Source organism: Antennarius striatus, chromosome 12, assembly GCF_040054535.1.
Source record: "Antennarius striatus isolate MH-2024 chromosome 12, ASM4005453v1, whole genome shotgun sequence".
NCBI classification, from domain to species: Eukaryota; Metazoa; Chordata; class Actinopteri; order Lophiiformes; family Antennariidae; genus Antennarius; species Antennarius striatus.
In genome coordinates, this window is record NC_090787.1 from 10287870 (window position 1) to 10310000 (window position 22131).

Consider the following 22131-nt stretch of genomic DNA (forward strand, 5'->3'; position numbering starts at 1 on the left):
TTTAGTAACCTTGATGGGTTTACATAGTGAAGGAAAGAAGAGGTCAGAATGTGAAGTACAAATACAGGTGGAAAGTGTAAAATAAAGAACAACAAGACAGAGATGAACAGAAGGAGAAGAATAAATAAATGGTAGGAGACATTCTAGTAATGGAGGTACAACAGAGAATATAACAGAAATGGATGGGAAATAAATTCAACTACTGTATATTCATTAAGCTTCACCAACCGATACAAAATCAAATTTACTCCTATTGGTTGTGACAACATCATAATTGTAGGTGCCTGACAGTAACACTAACTATACTTGTTGTGTACAAATTGCATCCTTTAAATATAACTGAAAATACCACTAAGAGCCCATACAGGGATGCTTTGAATTAAACACGTTAGCACGAAAAAGAAAGCATCGCATCCATATGGTTACTACTGAATGCTAAATTTTCCCAGGACATAACTACTGTATATTAGTATGGAATATTAATCTCACGGAAATATCATTAGTGACTTGGTTCCACGCCAAAGTGCTGGAATAATAGAAATTATGACCTAATAATCTACCCGGCAACAGCTGAAAGAATCACTAAATTACTGAGGAGACTATCCGAATCAAATTTTATTGTTAAAATATCAGTTGTTTGATGAACGCTTCTATCAATTAATTACACCACTTTGTACTGAAAGACATATCTGGCAGTACTGTATTAAAAATTACATGTAGTGTAACTGATGGAGATGCATTGTGACTCCAGACACCAACAACAGCAGCTGCTAACGATTAAACACCACCAGCAGAAGTGAAGTCTGTCGTACTTACACTCAAATATCTGAAAAAATGTTGTAGTAACCGAATGACAATGACTGCTAGGGTGTACACACTGACACTTTTATGAGCTTTCATGAGCACTGATAAGGAAGCAGTGAGCCACGCCCATGTATTCATCTTACCAAAGCAGACTACCCAGTGATTGGAAACAAAAATCAAGAGATCCTCTTCCTCACCTGTTCAATCTCCAGCAACTGAGCTTTTACTCCATTTTTTTCATTCAATCACTCTGTCCACTCTCTTAATGGAAGACAACAGGCTCTAAAGCCCCCAACAATTAACTCTTGAACCTAGACATAACCACTTCAGTGTCTCCAACACTGGCAAGTCTTACATGGAAACCAGATAGAATCATGGGTGATGACACCGGTTTTTGAGACATAGTTGAGACTGATGACACCAAAAAAAGCTTTGCAGCTTTGACAATATCAGCATAACTGAAGCAGGAAGGATTATGGATATTGAAATGAAATTACGCACACAATAGAAACGGTTAGAAAAGAAGGCGAAAGGTCAACATTTTTAGCCATGTTAAAAATCTGATTATGCCTCCGTTACGCAATTCATGTGGGAAGGTCTGCCTGCGAACACAACGTTGAGAATACTGAAGTCTTTGTGGTCACAAAGAATGGACACATTCATCAAACTGCATTTCTCTTTCCAGTTGTAAATGAGTGGCAAAATCATCTTTGATCGTTGGACAAAAGAAAGCATCAGCCTCCTACACAACAAATCTCACTCAAACATAACCAATGTAAACAACCGTGTGTGCACACAAATATGGGCCATTTGTGCAAGTGATAAAATCACCCTATGATTAACAGCGGGTTCTGGAGGTCTCACCTGGTGGGGTGCATGCCTCAACAGAGGACTGAACTAACACAGATCGTCTCTTAGAAGGCATTGGCATCTTCCTCTCTTTGTATTTTGCCAAAGCTGCTTGGACGGCTTCTGTGTGCAAATCTAAGAGAACACATCAACAAAGATAAGCAATGGCATAAAAACAAGAGCCGTGGGCCATACAATGAAGCAGTATGGACATGTGATTACCAGATCTGAAACGCTCATCCCGAGTGTTGGCGGCCCGGGCCTTGCTGTGTTTGGAACCTGAAAAAACAGCTTGGGAAGAGGTCTGAATCCTGTTGTCAATTTGTAGAGAAGGATCTACACCTGTAAAGACATTAAACCAATGCGGGAAGATGACAGTTCATAACAAGACACAAAGAAAGGTCAGGCTCAAATAAATAAAAGAACTGAAAACAAGCATATATATTCTTTGCAGAGGTGGCCTTGGACAAAAGAAACTCTGCTGTATAATACTCAACCAGATCAAGTATCCTCGAGATTAATGGTAATCCCCTTCTTAAACTGCTTTCATCTGACACTATAGGTGGCTTCAAGTTGAGAAAGTATTCACTTTAATTAATCCAGTTTCTCTTATAGCATTTAAGATGCCCACCAGCTCTCCAAAGGAAGCAAATGCAAATTGCACAGTGGTTAAAGACAGGAGGCGATTAAGCACTATGAACCATGAAAAGACATCTAACTCACTAACGGCGTTGTTATAACCCATCTGTGTGTCTGTACTCTGTGTGAGGAAACTGTGATTAACATTTTATCTTGTGAAAATCTGATTTGAACTTCATTAAGTCAATAAACAAGTAAGGTGACATTCAGAAAGAAACCCCAAGAGGTCACTGTTCAAATTCCATTAAAGTCTTCAAGTTTTCTGCTCTAAGATTGGTGTACAGTCTTTAAAGTGCACAATCAGCAAAAATGGATGGATGGGTAATGCAGAAATATTATTTTGGTGAAAATACTGTGGTAGTGTTGGTTTGGTCAACTTTGGAAAGGAGAAAAGATGTCGGGGTGATTCAGGAAAATGGCAAAAGACATAACACATTTATAGTGGCTTTGTTCATTTCCCTTTGATTAGTGGTGCTGTTAATGCTGGTGGTTCTACTCCCTAACTGTATCTTCTGCGTAGGATGCTTTTGTACAGGACCAGACCCACGCTGATGTTTGCCCCTTGTTGGGGGATAGAACTACATTACACACTACAACATGGTGTGATATTTTGTCATTTTACCAGATTATAAGATTTTTAGATTAATAGTTTAAGTGTATGGTGTAACAGCAGTATGTAAACAAAATAAAGAAAATGAAGTCATTATTTATTTATTCACAGTAAAAAAACACTTTGCAAAAGAATGCCTGTATTTCAATAATACAATATGACACTTAGATTGTAGCTGCTGTATGTCTCCTCTACTACCTATCAACACTTGTGGCACCGAGATACCCTCTTTGTGCATATGTCACTAAGGTTTATCGATTACAATAAGACCCAAAAAACTTTTGTATCAAGCAGGAAAAAGTTGTAGCATTCAATCAGTTTGTCTAGGTGACATTGAATGCCTTGCAATGTAACACATGGACATAAAGTCAAACCTGTTATCCCATGTCAGACAGCCTTCATTTAAAATGTATCTGAGGGGCTTTTAACTGATAATTTATGTGATATTTTAACTTGGCCTGTGACCAAATAAACTGAGAGTGAATTCCTTTGCATGCACATCCATCAGAGGAGAGCCTTTTGAGGATGGAGTTCTACAATAACACATTCAGCATGATAGATCCACCATCTAGTTGGCCAATCAGCCAACCAGCCAGTCATCAAACTCGACAGACCTTTCAGTGTCAGCTTAGTGTGGATCAGTGATCTCCACACTGTCAGCAACTCTTAGACCACAGCAGCACACACACTGGAATGCTGAGCAACATTCGCAAAAGCTTCAACTAAATCTATGCAATAACATGAGATTACACAAATTCCAAGGACATTTAAGGATATGCATGCATACATGGAGTCCCACACACTTGACCCCACTAGAATAGATGGATATACTGTATGCTGTTCCCTTAAACCGCTCTGGCAGTCCAGTCACACAGCAGCCTTTCCACAGCTCTCACAGAAGAAAAGTCTCTATAACAGCACACCGGACCTAGTTGCTGGGCAGAACACTCTCCAGACACAAACCACACCGAGCCAATTAGAGACCTTCTCCATAACAGCAAATGGAACTATTGGTTCACAAACAAGCCTGATGAATTTTTATTAACTGTCTGTGCTAGTAGTACCTGGCTATGTCCTGATAGCACGTGTGCTGTGTCACACTTCCTGGAGTAGGAACATGCTTTGCTTATGATAAACATCTAGTTCATAGCTTCATGGCCTGAAGCGCTTCACATAAATGATGGTATGGGAAATTAAATTTAGACGAGCTAGGACTTAGAAACTGCATTCATTTTCATAAAATACAGTGCACATTAACGCTTGCGACTTTACCTCATCGCAGATTTTTGGTAGGCAGTCACGTGATACTGTACGCGCATTCTATTGGCTAACGGCACCCGGAAGCGCGCTCGGTTCTGTGAGTCTCAGACTTACATGAGACACAAAAGTGCTTTAAACAGTCAATAAGAGTGTGGGAAAAGGTAATACAGGTAGAGGGGGATTTAATATCAGTAGGGGGAGGGTTCATAAACGTTTAAATAACCGTAAATAATAAGATAAATAGTTTGTCACTCGATCACGGAATTCGTTAATCGTGTGTGGTTCCTGGAACGCATTAACCGCAAAGAATGAGGGCGCACTGTTGAAACAAAGGTAAGGTCCACAACTCATGCTAAAATTGGAAAACATCCCATATTCTCATTTCAATAACATATTACAAAAATTCCCACATGGAGATCAATTTGATTCCTCTAAAAGGACCTTCACATACAAACCTTTCCTTAACATTTGACCTCCCCGAAAGGTCAACATCTACAGCACAGAGTTATTCTATAAGTTCTGAAGCTTAAAAGTTAGTACCGGTATATCTACTCCTTTATAGTTCTGAACAGTGTAAACACCTTCTTTGAGCTTAAAGTTGTCATAAAGAACACATGACATACAGGACATCAGTGAAACACTGCTCTACACAGTACCAACACTCAGTAGACAAGACATTATTAGAGCAGCTTATAAAGGGGATGGTGCCTTGCTCAAGGGCACCTTGGCAATGCTCGGGAGGTGAACTGGCACCTCTCCACTGCCAATTCACACTCTGAAATTGTTTGCCTGACATGGATCTTGAACCGGCCACCGTCCAGTCCCAGCCCAAGACTTCTGCACTGAGCTACCATTAAAGTACCTAAAATGATAAAATACATATACTGTATTGTATTTGGCACATGCACTGTACAGTAAAATGAGGCAGAGAAAAAAGTTTATAAAAATGTAGTATGAAGCTAATAGGCCTACAGTGTATGGATCTCCTAATTCAGTCCAGCAGTTGTTAAATTCTAACACCAATTCATTCCTGCTGGGTGCATGTGTCATTAAGCCACACCACATCCATTTGTTGTATGAAGAATGTCTCGCTCTCCAAACCCATCCACATCACTCTTCTTTGGGTGTTGAGAGACAAATTCAATAGATCCAACCGTGAATGATATAAAGAAAACATTAATCCGAGATAACAAGAAGGGATAGAAAGCTAAAGAAACAAAGAATGGAAAAGGTTTCGTCAAAGCTATAAAACAGCCTCCAAATCTCAGTGAAAAGCCAGTCCAGGGACCCACACCAGATGCTGGTTTCCACTGAGGCTTGGGGTTCTGATGGCGAGCCAAACCAGACTGCCCTGGACAATGAGTAGAGAAGCCCGAAGCATACATCCAATAACTGGCCACAAACCACTTCTGACTTGCAGTCTGCCCAGGCTGCTGGGACTTAGGCTTAATATACCTTAAATTCAGACAAGGGCAATAGAAAGATAAAAAATAGCAAAATACCACTAGGAAACACAAAACCTGTTTGTTGAGACAGAAGACAGCAGTCATAAACACAATTACTGTAGTTATTAAAATGATAATACTTTCACCAAAGAGGTTATACTTTCACACATACTGTATTTCTATTTACTGGTTGGTTGATTCGAGTGCCACACTAGTTCTAGGTGAGATTGAGCATACAAAGGTAAAAACTAGTACAACTTTTATTGCGATGGCAATATGACATTTTGCAGAAGATGACCTAAAGATAATTTAGGCAGCTGTCTGAAAATTTGCATACACTGTATATACAAATCAAGTAAATATGTTGAGATCAGCCAATATATCAATACCAAATGTTTTTTCACTTCCTGACAAAGGTATCAGCTCTGAAAATCCAGAATCATTCAGGATTTATTTAGCACTATATATAAGAAATTGTAACATATTTAAAAGAGAAAATCTCATCCACAGGAACTTAACATTTGCATTAACATTATATTTTGTATCTAGACCAGTTATTCTTGCAAAGAGGTCTATGACTTCCATAAAAGTGGTTCTTCTTTACCTCAGCTCACCTCAATCCCCATCTCCTACAAACAATGATATATGTGATGTCATGAGGCATATGGAACAGCTCCAAAGGTCAAGGCACTCACTGAATCCAGGATATAACAACATAGATATATCTTATCAAAAGTGTGCACCAAAATTTAGAATCTTATCTTTGCAACAACTTGATGATGATCATGTGATGCTCCATCAGGTATCACCCCGTACAACATACTCCATTCATTTTTAATGTATTTTTATTTGAAATATTCAACTCCTGCTCGTAATTTGTATACTTCGCTATGAACTTGACTATGTAAGGCTTTTTGTTTTTTAGTAATCTAGGTTGAATGTTTGAATTTTTAAATTATTATTGTCTTTCTGAGTTCTCTTGCAAGAACAATATGTTAAATGATTTGTCAACAGGCAAAGTTAATCCAGTTCTGGACCACACATTCCCCGCAGGACTGCATCTTACCTTGAATCTGTGGGATGTAGGGCGCCAACAGCTTTCCTCTTTTCTTCTCATAGCCCTTCTGAGTGATGTCTCCTGTACAGACAGAGACAGACACAGATACAGAAGGCAGAGAGAGAAAGTAGAGGGGGCAGAGAGAGATGAGTCATTAGCTCAGCTGTGCCCGGGTGGTGATTGTGGTGTGTGTTTGTGTGTGTGTGTGTTTGTGTGTGTGTGTGTGTGTGTGTGTGTGTGTGTGTGTGTGTGTGTGTGTGTGTGTGTGTGTGTGTGTCTGTCTGTCTGTCTGTCTGTCTGTGTCATGCTGGTTACACTGGCACCACAGGCACTAGAAGAGGAGTGCAGTAGCAGATGAACGGGCTTTAGTGGCTTTCTATACAAAGAAATACACAAAAGAGTGACCTTGCAGAGCTGACATAGTTGACAGATATGGTCGTTTGGTGAAGTCCTGCTGAATACTTAAACCATAGCATCAACTCAGGAAAGGGGCATTTAAAAGATCATTTGTTTGGTGCGCCTGAAACATTTTCCTAACAAGCAGTTTTACCAGAAATAAAAATACTACTGATGTCAGTATGAACTGAATCTGCCTCCGTTGTCTTTGCACACATAATTAAAAGGCGGCCTGTTAAAACAGATCTTGCTGGATGTTTTTTAAAAGCCCTAACTGAAGAGATGTAAAAACCTTTCCAGAGTTGCAATTTAACTACTGTAGATGAAGAGAGAAATGAGGACAGAGGGAGATAAAGAGACAAATGGATGAAGGACAAGGTGAGGCTCTGCAGCGCCCTTTCCCTTATTTGCTAATTAGAGAAGCCTTGGCATGTTTAACTCTTTGACTGCGGTGACAGTGGTAACAAAAATGATGACTGTATTCATAGTTGCACATATGATTCAATAAATAAATGTGTCACTTTTTAGAGTGTAAGTATGACATTGAGATTTTAAATATAAGGAAAAAAGAAACTGAAATTGCTGCATAATCAACTGCAGAAAATAATGTGCTTTTATTTGCTTCATCAAACTAGGAAGTGTGTGCTCCTGCATGCATTGCATCCCCAAGCGCTGAGGCTGATGGGGGTTGATGCTTCCTCATTTGTAGACAAAAGCCATATTGATCCATTCACAGAAGGCTAACGGCACTTTTGATATATTTACATAATGGTGCTCCCGTGGACGACCCCCCAACAAGCTCCAAAGATGAGGGGGACGAAAACAAACAGCTTGCAAAAAATTTATGGTTGCAAATAAATCTATGGAAGATGTAGGGTCCTATGGAAAGAGTACATTGAGCACCCATTTGTTTCGGGTGGATACTCATGAAAGTTACAGTGAAGGGGGTGACCTCTACATAGCTCTCAATGGGGGGTCATCTTGGTGGAATGAAATAGCAATGAGCTCCATTGTATCATGTGGGCAAAATACATTATTTTAAATCTCCAATGTGATCCTATTTCTTCATCTGAACATAGGAAAACTGTGATTTCCTTGTGCCATTATTGTTATGTTAGTTAATAAAAAGGTAGAATGTGTAAAACTGTTTCCCCTGCCATATAGTAGGTCCTATGAAATGTCATCACGAAGCCTCTTTTATGTGTTTTTCTTAGCCAGTGAACACAACAATGTTTTGTACAGACAGGTGCTGTTGGTCACACTGGTTGTCCTGATGCCTGCTGGTCCTGAGTCATCAGCAGCAGCTGAATGCCAGCACTGTCAAATATCCAGGAGAGCTGGAGGCTACCAACAATACAACGCTGTCCACAGGCAAAGCCGGCTGACCTGGCCCTGTCTCTGACACTGGTGATAAGTGTCTCTGTTTGTATGTGTGTACAACAGTAGAAGTTTGCATGCATGCCAGTGTCTGACTAAGTGGATCCCAGCAGCCAGCCAGCCTGACAACCACACAATAACACGCTATTCTCTGCAGCGGTTCAAAATTCTGGCCATCAACCTCATGGCCAAATGCCCCTTGTTCCACACTGATCCGTCAAGTTATGTCTCGGTGATGTTGATCTTTTTATCTGAGAACAAGCTGATTTGAATTTAAATAAGGAGGAATGGACTCCAGTATTCAGCAGTAAACAATGAGCCTCAAGAAAACAAAAGAAAAAAAAAGGCTTGCACATATAACTGAGTACTTGTATTTTTTTGTGTATTAACAGACTCACTCTCCATTTCACCTCTTGCTTTGTAAAACTGAATGTAAAGGAGCTCAAAAGTGGCCAGCAGGCTGGGGAATAAAAGAAGAGAGGGACAGCGGGATCCGCTGGAAGAAAGAGATGAATGAACGGACAAAGGGAAGTTTGCTGCCAATACCAAATTACACAGCCCTCCAGCTTACAACATATTTACAGGAGAGGAAAGCAGATTTAGCCTCTTAACCCCTTTTCTCTGGATTGAGCAGCTGAGAACAGGGAATCTCACCCAAACACCAAATAAAAACTGAGAGCAAATTCGTCAAAGGTGAAAGGCAGGGCTAGGTGAACTCGGAAGGAGGTGCTACTCCTGTCAGGATAGTTAGTGAATAACATTAGGGGCTCCTCCAGTGTCATCAAAACCAAACTCCTCTATCGACTCTGATTTCTCCACTCCTCTCTGGCTTGTCTGACCTGCAAAGTCTCGCTATCCACACACACACACACACACACACACACACACACACACACACACACACACACACACACACACACACACACACACACACACACACACACACACACACACACACACACACACACACACACACACACACACACACACACACACAAATTCACACTCACAGCATTTATCTGACTCCTTTTAATTCCCTGATGCAGTTCTTTCTGAGGGGGGAAAATGTCAAAAGTCAACATTTTCAGGGAAATCAATGCTGGGCTTGTGGCACTAGCCTCCATCCATATGAAGTGACAAGAGCTTATTTCCCAGAGTCAAGATGCATTTCATCTGGAACGTCCTCCAGTGTTGTTACTATAGGCATTCCCTTACCTGCCACTGAATCTCATTTCCAAAGAGCGACAGTCAATCTTGAAGAACTCTGAGGAGTGACAGCAAGAGAGCTGGCCGTCCTCTGCTTGGTCGTATTGATTTTAATTGACTGATGGCTGTTGAGTGAAACTGTCCCTCTGATGTGTCCCATTAGAGGTCTCACATTCACCCGTGATGGAGCTGTTCACTTCAAGCACATTCCGCTACAAGCCAGCACAAACACATCAAAGATGGATAATGAAGTTTGGAATGAAGGTGGTGAAACCGGCTTTAGACTTGTTAAAAGTGATAATACATTGACGCAGGACAGTCACACACATTTTCTCTTTTCTTTCCAATGCAGCAGTCCAGACAGAGAGGCCAAGTCTTACCCTCCCTCTGAGTGTCACACACACACAAACACACTTTAGATACTGTAACTGTTAGCATGTGATTATCTTGCCCTCGCTGCTGAAGTTCCCATGCCCCGATATTAACAACTAATTTTTCATCATTGGCTGAATTGAAAGATACTTGCTATTAAATGGCAACATCAAGAAATTTAATATGGTGCTGATTTCATCCACTGCTAATTAATGATGCAGAATTCCTCTTTGTCCTGGAATAAAATCCTGTGTTTTTCTGCCAGAGATGTGACTAAGAAGAGATTCTTTAGGGACAGACAGACAGACAGACAGTCAGAGGTGGCTCCAACCACTCTGAATGTCAGTTCCTGTGCCAGGCAGACCAACAATGTGCCAACGTGGCTGCCAAGCCACCGACCAGCCGTCTGCCTTCCAAACACGTAAAACCACACTAAAATATTTAGGCAAGGCAGACTTGTGCACTGAATCAGACAAAAACAGATGTACCCAGATGTTACTTAGTATTAGCTCTGTGGCATAAAATTGTGAATTTTGCACATTTGAATCCTGCTTTACTAGACAGAAAGAGAATATTTTCCAATGCATGCTGGCAGTGGAAAGTTTATTTAATGCCAAGAAGAAAAGATATTTCATGCCTTTATGGTCAGCTATTTGCAGATTTACCTGCTGCCTAACTGCTAAAAACAGGTGGAGAGGTACAGATGGAGTGCAGATCTGCACCGCAGAGTCAACCACGTGCATAGCGTGTTCTATGTGGTAAAACCACCAGCTGGTCTGCAGAACAAAAGTTTGTTAAAACCCAAACAGCAATTATCAAAGAAGACCCCTATTAATGAACACACAGGCAGAAGTGAGCGGATAACTCACATGCAGAAGGAGACGAGGAGACGTCTTCAGCACAGACGGATAGAGAAGGAGATGCCAGCAGCAGAAAACGGGCAGTGGAGGCTAGCCAACCAACGAGCTAACAAGCAAACTCCACAAAGTCCTGCTGTCACAAGTCTGGCCCTTCAGCATCCTTTGTTTCCTTTACCGGTGAAAGCTGGAGAATGATCGGCCTGATTCTCCCTTCCCATCGCTCCCCTCCTTCTCAACCTCACTCACCCCCCCGCCCCCAAGACTCCCCCCGCTTCTACTCAGTGCTCCTGACACCCCCCCCTTCTCCCTCCCTCTGTCTGCCTCTCTTTTCCATCCCTTTCGCCTCCCAGTGAACGTCTCCACACAGAGCCAAACTAGGTTGTAGGATTAGGATGTTAAAGCACACCCCAGCCCCCACGCACACACACACACACACACACACACACACACACACACACACACACACACACACACACACACACGCACACACGCACACACGCACACACACACGCACACAGTACAAGAAATATGGTAGAAAGTTTACAACATGTTTATACAGACTGAGGTGCAGAGCATGTAAACCTTGCAGGACAAGAAACCTCCATCCTAACGCTGGCTGCCCCAACTTTAGAGTCAATGCTCACAATAACTTCGCGTAATCCAGAGTTTAGAAATACAGAAGCACCATATGACTCACTTCACACCACAATGGAGGGTGGATGGAGCCACATCACCATCAGTGGGACCCCTTTGAACCCCATCAATGATGCTTAATAGACACACACACATACACACCTATACACACTACCAGAGTTGTCTACAGTACTTGACAATTTTACTGTACCTTTTTGGTTCCAGGACCAATCATTTTCTTTCACTCTTGAAAGAACAGGGCAGTACACCTTTCAACAGAGAGATACCATGTTGCCTCAAGGCCGTAATAAAAAGTACCATTCAGTACAGATTGAATCAAACTGAATAACTCGAATGCACAGTGTAGCATCATTTATGCGACACACATCCGACTGGAAGGTTAAAAATGGGCAGGGACCAGACGTGAGTGGCTGATGGAGGACAAAGAACTTGACACTGACAGCCAGCTGAGGTGGAGGCTACAGAAAGAGGTTTTAGGGAGAGTTTGGGGACAGAAGAGGGATGATGAACAAAATGAGGAGAAAAAATGGAGGAGGAAAAAAGCAGGCTATGTAAAAGATAATGACTTCCTCTTCCTTTCACCAGACACAGAGACACATGCTGACATCCTTGATCCAAAAGTCCCTGGGCGTCTCTCAGCCCAGGGCGTCTCTCAGCCCCCATCTATCAACTCCACCAATCACTCTGTCGCATCGCTTTTAATTAAGTAGTGCCAACAAATTAGGAGACTGAACCAACCCTAAATTACCACTTTGCTAATGCATAAACCCCTCATCATGTATGCACAGATACACACAACCCAAAGTCCCCCACCGGTGCCCCAGGCTCTGCAGGGCTGGCGAGCAGACAGACAGCGTGAATAATATGACATTAGACGCAGCAAAGCCCTGCTCAGGGGGGGCTGCAGCTGTGCAATGATTTGGGGAATGCGACCGGGGAGGGGGGGCATAATTAACAGTCACCAATACTGATACTGTAGTCATGCATATAAAAGAAAAACACATGAAATTCCTTGATATCTTCTCTCAAAGAAATGGTTGCAGATGGACTCAAGAGCACCGGTGACGTCAAATGTGTGACAGTGACACTAGATCCAGAACGATTTAGCGTCACGGTACCATTTGGGGTTAGACAGGTTACTGTGTGTGGCTAGCTCCGCTCCAGACATGTTCATCTCAGTTCCATTTAGACAGGTGACACCAGGCTGGACGAACTGATGTACTGCTATTCTGGCTCTCAGCCAGAGAGTCAGGATGTGTAAACGTCTCACCCACATGGACAGCAGGACACCACACAACGCCTCTGTGCACACAGCTCAATGAAACCAGCCTTATCAAAGACAAAGAGGACCACAAACTCAGGAAATAACAGGCCTGGTCTTGAATACCGTTGTCATCAGATATGTTTACAGCCTCGTTGGGTAAATGTAATGTCTTTTACATGTTAAAAGTATATTTGATTATTCAAAGCTGTGTGTGAGAGTCGATGAATGTGAGAGGTGACAATGAGAGACTCTGACATTGTCCAACTCCTTGCTCAGTGCTGTGTTAGTGTGTGCGTCAATACGGTGTGTGTGTGTGTGTGTGATTTGTGGAACAAGACATATGTGTGACAGGCGTAACCAGCATTGGAGCCTGAGAGTAAAGACCATGCAATGAACACAAGAATGTGTTCACAGCCACCAAGCACCATTCTGCTTCCAGTTACTGAGATGGACTAACTGTTTGGCCCACGACTGCATCACCACTGTACTTTTCCGTTTTTTCACTGATTTGATGGCGTGCCTGTAAATCAGTTGCTAGTGGTTACGGCTTCCGTCCCTCTCTTCAGCTGCAAAGACCATGTGCGCTCCTGACATTTGGCCAACACATCTGAGCTCATAGTGTAGTTACACAGTGAAAAGAGTTGCAGTGATCACCAGAAAAAGCAAAATAAGTGCTTTACTAACTTGGTAAACAGCTCTGTCTAAAACTAGAGCACCATCCAACTTATCCAGAAGTGATAAAGCATCCTCTCACACACCCACTGTGGAGTGAAGACGGCTACACAGACAGGTTTAACAGTTTCTCTACTGCCCTCCACAGCCTCACGGCACTAACTCAACAATCTCACCTGTCTGAGCTCTGACACAGAATGCCGATGGGAAATCTTCTGCCACTGTCCAAATGCTACTCATCGAGCTCAGACACACATTCTGCCTGCAATTTGGCTGTTTTATATTGCTAAGGGGAGCCGTTAAATAACCCATTGCTAACACTAACCAAAGATCTGATTATAAACAGGGGTGAATGTTTTACTCCTTAGCCAAATTTTATATTTTAATTTCTGCGATGTAAATGCAGTGTTGTGAACAACATGGGAAAAAAGCATGGACAATCAAAATATGTCCCTCTTTTACCTTCCTGATAAAACTAGAGCCTCAGAGACAACAAATAAGAAATTATAAACCAAAATCTAATTCTCTAATTAAGAGCTAACCTAGCTGATAATGGCTACCACCTACTCAACACAGGCAGCATATGGAGAGAACCCCTGACCTCCTGGCATCTGAGAAACGAGTGAAAAAATCTGAAGCTCCTAATGCTGTGATATCTGCAAGATATCACCGCATTAAAGTCTTTGCATAGAGACTCAAAGATTCTCACTTTTGTTACTTGGAGGGATAGTGTGTTGTACAAGAGACGGGTATCTGTTCATGAATACACAAAACAGCTAAACATCTACACATGGACACCATGACAATCCAATTAAATAGTGAACACATAGATAAACTTTGTAGTGTTAGAGATGCTGGCTATAATCCCCACTGAGCATTTGTGTGTGTGCATATTTGTGTATTCATATCTATAAGTCAGGGGCCAGGGCTAACTAGCTGTGCTCCAAGACTAACAAGACCATATGGCAAAGCCTTTTGTTCTTTCCCTGTGATTCGTGATCGGGCTTTGGAGGGGAGCCCAGTGTCAGTGTGTGAATACATGAAAGTGTGTGTGAATACCCAACACAAAACATATTGACAGCCTATTATTTTTATCATCACTGTAAATGTGAGACGAGAGATAGATAGATAGATGGATGGATGGATGGATGGATGGATGGATGGATGGATGGATGGATGGATGGATGGATGGATGGATGGATGGATGGATGGATGGATGGATGGATGGATGGATGGATGGATGGATGGATGGATGGATGGATGGATAGATAGATAGATAGATAGATAGATAGATAGATAGATAGATAGATAGATAGATAGATAGATAGATAGATAGATAGATAGATAGATAGATAGATAGATAGATAGATAGATAGTAGATAGATAGATAGATATTTTATTAATCCCGGAGGAAATTGTATAAATCCACTGCTCAGGCATTACATAACAAATAATACTGGATAAACACCAGGAGAAAAAAAAAAGCTCCCTAATGCACACAGCTCACTAGTCAGTATAAGTGAAGGTCAACAGAACAAGCAGTGCAGGTGAACACATAATGTGCAACCATTATCCTCAAACAAAACAGTGTACTTTGCACCTGCAATAAAGGATATAACGACTGTTGGAAGAGCTGAACCGGATGCTGATGACACTGCTGTTTGCATATAAAAGTGTTATCAGATGTCTTCAACGTGTCACCTTTTCTGGAATTGTACCCCTTTAATATTCTTATTACAACCCTGAATTAAAGTTTTAAATAAAATTTCAGCACACTGATGACCTTTTCATGGATTCAAGTCTAATCATAGATAACAAGGTGGATTCCATGAGATGCGGACGGCAAATTTGAGGCGTCTATCCATCTTCTGCTCAGAATAGTAGCATTAACTCATAGTTTCACTAAAATTTAACAAACTGGACCAGCCCATCATTTTCACAGCTCTTTCTTCCCAGTCCTTCACTTTTTGTTCTACTTACTTTTACCATTATCATTCTTCATAAATACAACGGTGACCCCTCAGCCACAGATAATATGCCAATGTAGGAATCTGCCACAAAGACATAATACTAGACAAAATTGAAAATCTGTATTGAAATGATTGTCATTATCCATGAAAACCAAACCTCTGGCCTGTCTAACGCTTTGTCACCCCATATGCATGCTCACTTTCTACCTCATGTACGCATGTTATTGCTCATCTATAATACAACAGTGTGACACTTTCACTTTCACCACCACATGAATGAACGGCTGAACTGTGCTCCTCGAGATGCACCCAAGCAATTAAGAGAACGAGTGATAGCTCTCTAAAGGCCGGACATAAGCCTTTTAAATTTTTTAAACACCACTGCACCAGCCCGTGTTAACAAGACCCAGAACATCTGGTTACCCTCAAACAAAATATTTATTACTGAAGAAGGAAAAAAACTTAGTGCACATGAGCTTATAGAAGATTTGAGTGGAACAGCATCAGTAGTGGTTTAACAGTCATTTTTATTCAATAATTTGGCTTATTACAGTGGAAATAAAATATTTAAACTTATTCAGACTCATGTCCCCTCATCTAAACTCACAATAATTAGAAAAAATACTCAGAAAGTGGAAAAGTATTAACATGGGCAGAGGAAGAATGAGAAGGGACTACAGCTGCAGCACATATACCAGGCTTCTGTTCTAATTAATGTATTGATCAGTGGAACAACAACAGTACCACCCCTGAATTCAAAATTTTACCCTGACGTACTTGCATAGGTCAAAGATCAAAGGTAGTGCTCTGACCGACTGTCATAAATCAAAGCAGTAGCTTTGATCTATGGTTTTACTCACATTGGCCTTCTCCTTTGTCTTTCAAAGTCAAAGTCAAAGTCAGCTTTATTGTCAAATGTACCATATATGCATGACATACAGCATAGATGAAATTGCAGTCCTCTCTGACCCACGGTAGACAGTACAACAGGCAGTACAACACAGGTAGTACAACACGGGACAACACAGACAGTGCAACACAGGCAGGACAACACAGGCAGTACAACACAGGCAGTACAACACAAGCAGTGCAACAAGCAGTACAACACAGGCAGTACAACACAGGCAGTACAACACAGGCAGTACAACACAAGCAGTGCAACAAGCAGTACAACACAGGCAGTACAACACAGGCAGCGCAACAAGCAGTACAACACAGATAGTACATCAGACAGTAAAGCACGAAGCATAAGACGAAACACAAGGGATGGTTAACATCTCTATACACTCTAATCTCATAGGGGAAGTGACGTGTGTGCAGTCCCTGAGTTGACGGGGGGAGGGAGACATAGGTAGTGCTGGGGAGGGGGCAGAGCAGGGTATAATCTTATCCAGTTGCTGAGTGTACAAAAGTTAAAATTTGACCTTGGTTTCTCAAGGTGAAGATCATTATCTCATTTTCATCCCCTTTGCTACCCGAGTAATGTGCTTTTTGTTTCATCTTTCTATCTGCAACGGTTGCGAAGATATTTGGTGGACTAACGGACGGACAGATGAACGAACAGACGAACACACAAATGCTGACAATTACCATACATCCCCGCTTTGAAGCGGGATGTAGGAAATGCACTGTTAAAATCACAGTGAAACATATGCTGTTGAATATATTAATCATTCAAAAAATAGAGTGCCCTTGATCTCTGAGCTGCATTCAAGTTGACACATTCAGTTTGGTGTGATAAACTGATAACCCATACACCTGGACAGCAGAGAGAATTAATCAGGCACATTGTGTTAAACAGTACCATCTTGTCCTGCCCCTGCAGTATATGTAAACCGTGAAATACAGTTGTAATGGGCTTTTGTTCAATGTGTCCAACAGAGGGTGCTAGAGCAGCGGGTGCTACATGGATGATCATCTTACTTGTTCTAGTCTCTTTTGTTCTTGTTTTCTTCCCCTTATCCTATTTCTGAACATACATTCAAGGATATTCACTATAAGATTCATTTGATTAGAGGTTCTTTACGTAAACATATTTGAATAAAATGCCTTTATTTTATCATCCTATGTTACTGAACTGTTACACCCAAATGTTTTCACAATGTCGAGTCTGTCATTTTCAAACTACTGGAGTATAACCGAGGAAACTCAAGGTTAACACCGCCTTACTAAAGCAGTCCACATTATTAGCAGCATAATTCAACAATAGCCTTGGGTGGTTCTGGGCTCTATGATGAGATATACTGAAGACAGATGCTGACGTCTCCACGTGTGGATTGACTATTGGAGGGAAGCTTTTAGAAAGCCTTCAGAATGAAAGTGAGTGTGTTTCCTAATGAGTGTCTCTTAATGATACTGAGCTCTGTGTTATCAGTGCTCTTCATCAAAGGTCAAGCTATAAAATAGCAATTACTTTACCTCAGGACCGTAAACAAGGATGTGCTTGCACTCCTTGTCTTTCCGCCAGTTTGTTTACAGCTATGTATTTACAATTATGTTGTTCCTAGAGTGCTTAACAAGATATGATTCATACAAATACAGTGGGAATTTGTATCTATATTTTGTCATTCAAATACATTCATATATTCATTTTTCGAGCAAAGATCCCCAAACCTCCCTCTCCCTAGCCACCTCCTCTAGCTCTTCAGGTGGTACACCAAGCCAATCCCAACCCAGAGAAGAGATATAAGCCCCCCAGCATGTCCTGGGTCTACATTAGGGTCTCTTCCCAGTGGAACATGGCTGGAATACCACCCCAAGGAGGCGCCTGGAGGGGAGAGCATCCTGACCGAATGTCTGAGCCACCTCAGCTGACGACGTGGAGGCGCAAGCAGCTTCATTCTGAGCCTCCTCTGAATTACTGAGATCCTCACCCTACCTGACGTCATTCAGATTAATGTAGTAAATAGTAAAAACACATAGAAGTGCCAGACAACCAGGATCTGCACCACAGATGAATCATTTGTTCCTTGGAGCACGGCCTGTTTTTTTTATTCCAAGATTTATTACATCTGTCAGTTTTACTCTATCATGTTTAGTATCCTGCTAACCAACAGACTAAAAACACATTGCAGTATTGGAAACATTCCAGTATACTTTCGATGTTGTTGCCATTGTAGATGATTTAGTTTTGCCATTACATAAAAATACACTTCAGTGTACACTTCAGTTTTGATACTGCCTACATGGGTCCAAAATTGCTTACAACACTAAAAAAGATAGAAATGTGACTAAAAGAACGGCTTCTGTTATAAAGACATTTAATACCTTCAGTAGAAAAACACGTCATGAGGGGTAGGGAATGAGGTTGGGAAAATAAGGGACGCGAGGGTGTCAGATGTTTTCTCTTTACTATACCTGGGAGAGAGCAATGCCGTCTGTGGCCAACACCGATTTGCAATGTTAATACAAGTGCATGTCTCCATTTAAGCTGAAGTAATCTGTGCAGCACACTGGACTTTTACCTTCCGCCCTCCTGCTGTAGGTCACCAGTGAGTGACCAGGGACAAGAGCTTAGCAGTGTGTGCGTGTGCGTGCATGTGTGTGTGTATGTGTGTGTGTGTGTGTGTGTCACTCCGTTAATATGCTGAGTAATATATGTCTGCCATGTCTGTGCCTTTCGGTTGTATAGGATGACGTCCTCCGATTGTCTTATCTTAGCCTACTAGGGTGACGGTGACGAGTGAAGCGACAAAACTTCACTTTGAAATGAATTCAGAAGGGTTACATTATTTTCACTTCACTTCCTTATCTTATATATGTGTAAAGCATGACAGAGCAGCACGACTGGAATTTGATTTTTTAAAAATTCAAGCCATGTCGTTGAAAAGACTGATGGTTAACCCTGACATACAAACCCAGCATAAGGAAGATATTATGTGGTACGAAGTTCAGTAACGACTAAAATAGATTCCAAACAGCATCTCTCTGTGCTGCCTTCCTTGTACATATTTTGTACTTTGACAACTAGCTTCATGGTTTTTCCTGGAAAATTGGAGGCTCCTCTAAAAATAGTTGTGAAGCTGGAAACTAAAAAAGAGACAAAAAAAGAAACGTTACTCATTCTAGATTACAGCTTTGTTAGTCCTGGGAAAGAGCTTCTTTCTATCCCCCTGCAGCCTAACAATGCTGAGGATACATTTCACCACTATTTGACCGTATACCAAGCATGACACAATTCCTTATAGGGGCTTTTACCTTTTATCATCCTCATCACGTCAGATAAGGCACAATGTGTTTCCACACTATTCCGGATCCTGGCCTGAGGGTACCTGGGTCCTGGCATGAAGCCAGGATGTCGGCCCACCCGACAGGCCTTTGATGTCTTGGGGCTGGGGGGATTCTCTCAAAAAGAAATGGAGAATGAGATGGAAGAGGTGCTGAGAAGTAGAGGAAGGCAAACAGTGAAAAGCAGTAAAGGGGAAAAATATTGATTTAAAATACAGAAAGGGGGAAGAGTACAAATAAATGAAAAAAACAGAAGTGAGTAGGTAGACAGGGAAAAAAAGAGGGGGCATACACTTTGAAGTTATGGGCTGAGCAAAGACCTGCCTCCCTGGGGCAACACCAGAGGAGGGCTGGAGTCTGCAGTCGTAAAGAGTGGATGGTTGGAAAAAAGGGAAAGGAGATGAATCAGGATGAGCTGCATAAAAGAAGAGCTTCGTATTTGTGTTTTTATCTGTCAAAAGACGCCACAAAACATTTTCAAAGACTGGAACAAACCTGAACAACTTTGTTTGATGTCTTTACTATACATCAGTCTCTGCATCAAGATTGCTTTCTGGGTTTTTTTCAATTTTTTCCCCCAGACTGTTTGGCAGAATATGAGTCTGTCTGATTAAGTGGTTATTTAAAGTAATGCATTCAGCATCTGCCACAAAAACCCAGAGTACCCTACTGTCAAGATGGTCTGTCCCAAGCAAAGGTCACCATGGTGACAGCAGAAGAGCTCTCCGGGGACGTCCGACAACAGGACAGTTTCTGCTGAGGCTGATCGTTTAACTCCTACTGGAGCTCCAAATTAACTCACACTAAACCACATAAATGCAGTTTCTCTGACATGAACTGTACATTTGAGTGTGCTTTAGTGAACTCCCAACACAAATGAATTTGACAGGAAGGTGAAAAAAAGTTTTTAAAAAAATTAAATTAAACAACAGGAAAAATAAGATGGGATTTCTCCCACTTTTAGAGAATGACACAAAGACAAAACAAGCAGACCCATGCTGTGCTCTAAATGACTGGGTGATGGAAAATGACAGACGTGTGAAGGGGGGAGCAAGGAAAAAAGGGTGGTTTATGGGATAGAAAGACCACTTTATCTTTCCTTCACACTCTGTGGCCCCTCTTACAGTTGCCAGGCTCTTCCTGTTCCATTGTGCAGAATGCTGGCTGTACATGCAGGAAGTGGACTCTTTTGTTTCCTTTCTCTTTCCTGTTGGTGTCCAACGCAAGGAAGAGAGGAATGTGTGTGGATCTAGGAGGGAGGGACAACGCATGCTTTTGTTTGCAGCTAACCAGGAAGGAACTCCTGGAGACCTATGCACCTGAACACACACACACATGCACACACAGCAGTGTGTGGAGCAGTACTTCAAACGTAACACAGATGCGGTGTTATCAGTAACATACTGTACATGAGCTGACATTAAAACACAGCCGTGTACTGAAGTACCAAACATGAAGCTCATCTGATTGAAACACCTGATCCCGGCTGATTTACTGATCAGTTTCATGACCCATGGGGGAACTAAATTATCAGAGCTGGCTCTCAGCTACGACATACACGTACATCACATCAGTAAACTCTATTTAACACTCCTTATTGAGCCATGCTAACACAATAGCCTCTGGAAATCTGGAGCTATTATTGGCTGGAGTATTGATTTATAAAACTCAATTTAATCTTCCTTATGGGGTTGATAAGCAAAAAGACAGAATATTTATGTCACTTCAATTTCCTTCTCTCATCATATTTAATGGATGTTTTAAAAGGAAAACATTTAACTCATCTAAGAGTCTGGATTCAATCTAGTATGTGGGTTTTAAAGAACCAGTTTGGTTTTCTTTTTTTTTCACCGTAAAATCTGTCAATAATCAGCAAGCTAAAGACTTATTTAGACCAACAGGCTGAAAAGCAAACATGTCGTATCTTCAGTGATGATAACACAACCTGCATTAACTCCTCTGTCAATCCAGGTTCAATTGTTCTGCATGCTATTCTTCAGCACTGCAATGACCCACTTTCAGTTTCATTATAAGGGATTTCCTTTGTGCTCATTGGCATGGATTGCACCTCAGAAATCTCTTATAATTCAATTTGTAACTGCATTTTTGTGACAATCCTAACAGTCCTTTTAGAAATGGAAGGAAATGAAGAAAAGGGTCAATGTGTAGTCAACACCAACACCCAGAGAAACTAGTTCCACTGGACAGACAGGTCAGAAGAGAAGGGAACAGAAAGTTCTGGGAAGAAGCAAGGAGGCAGGCGTGTCGGCAGCTGTCGGAAAGATTGTTTTTAAGAGATCAGAGTAACGACAACCCAGCATCATCCAATCAGACCCTTGTTTCACAAGACTGACAGAGTGGGACATGAGTGTGTGTTTGTGCGGAAGGCAAATTCACAAAGGTAAATCTGCAGTGTTGTGTTGTTAGGTGACAGAGTGAGTTTGAGGACCTGGCATATCTCTTTAAGTT

The 22131-nt window shown here is 41.5% G+C and overlaps 1 protein-coding gene across 6 annotated transcripts in view; it reads right to left on the bottom strand.

The window, feature by feature from the left end:
- dip2a (disco-interacting protein 2 homolog A) overlaps nt 1-22131 on the bottom strand; it is a 71807-nt gene that overhangs the window by 23394 nt on the left and 26282 nt on the right. For 5 of the 6 annotated variants that reach the window (XM_068328813.1, XM_068328812.1, XM_068328810.1 and 2 more), the window contains exons 2-4: nt 6674-6745; nt 1876-1995; nt 1669-1788 (exon numbers count right to left, since the gene is read on the bottom strand). In XM_068328813.1, coding sequence (XP_068184914.1) covers nt 1669-1788; nt 1876-1995; nt 6674-6745 — 312 coding nt within the window. Of the gene's footprint in view, nt 1-1668; nt 1789-1875; nt 1996-6673; nt 6746-10884; nt 10996-22131 lie in introns of those variants that run through there. The other variant, XM_068328814.1, reaches the window with a different exon arrangement.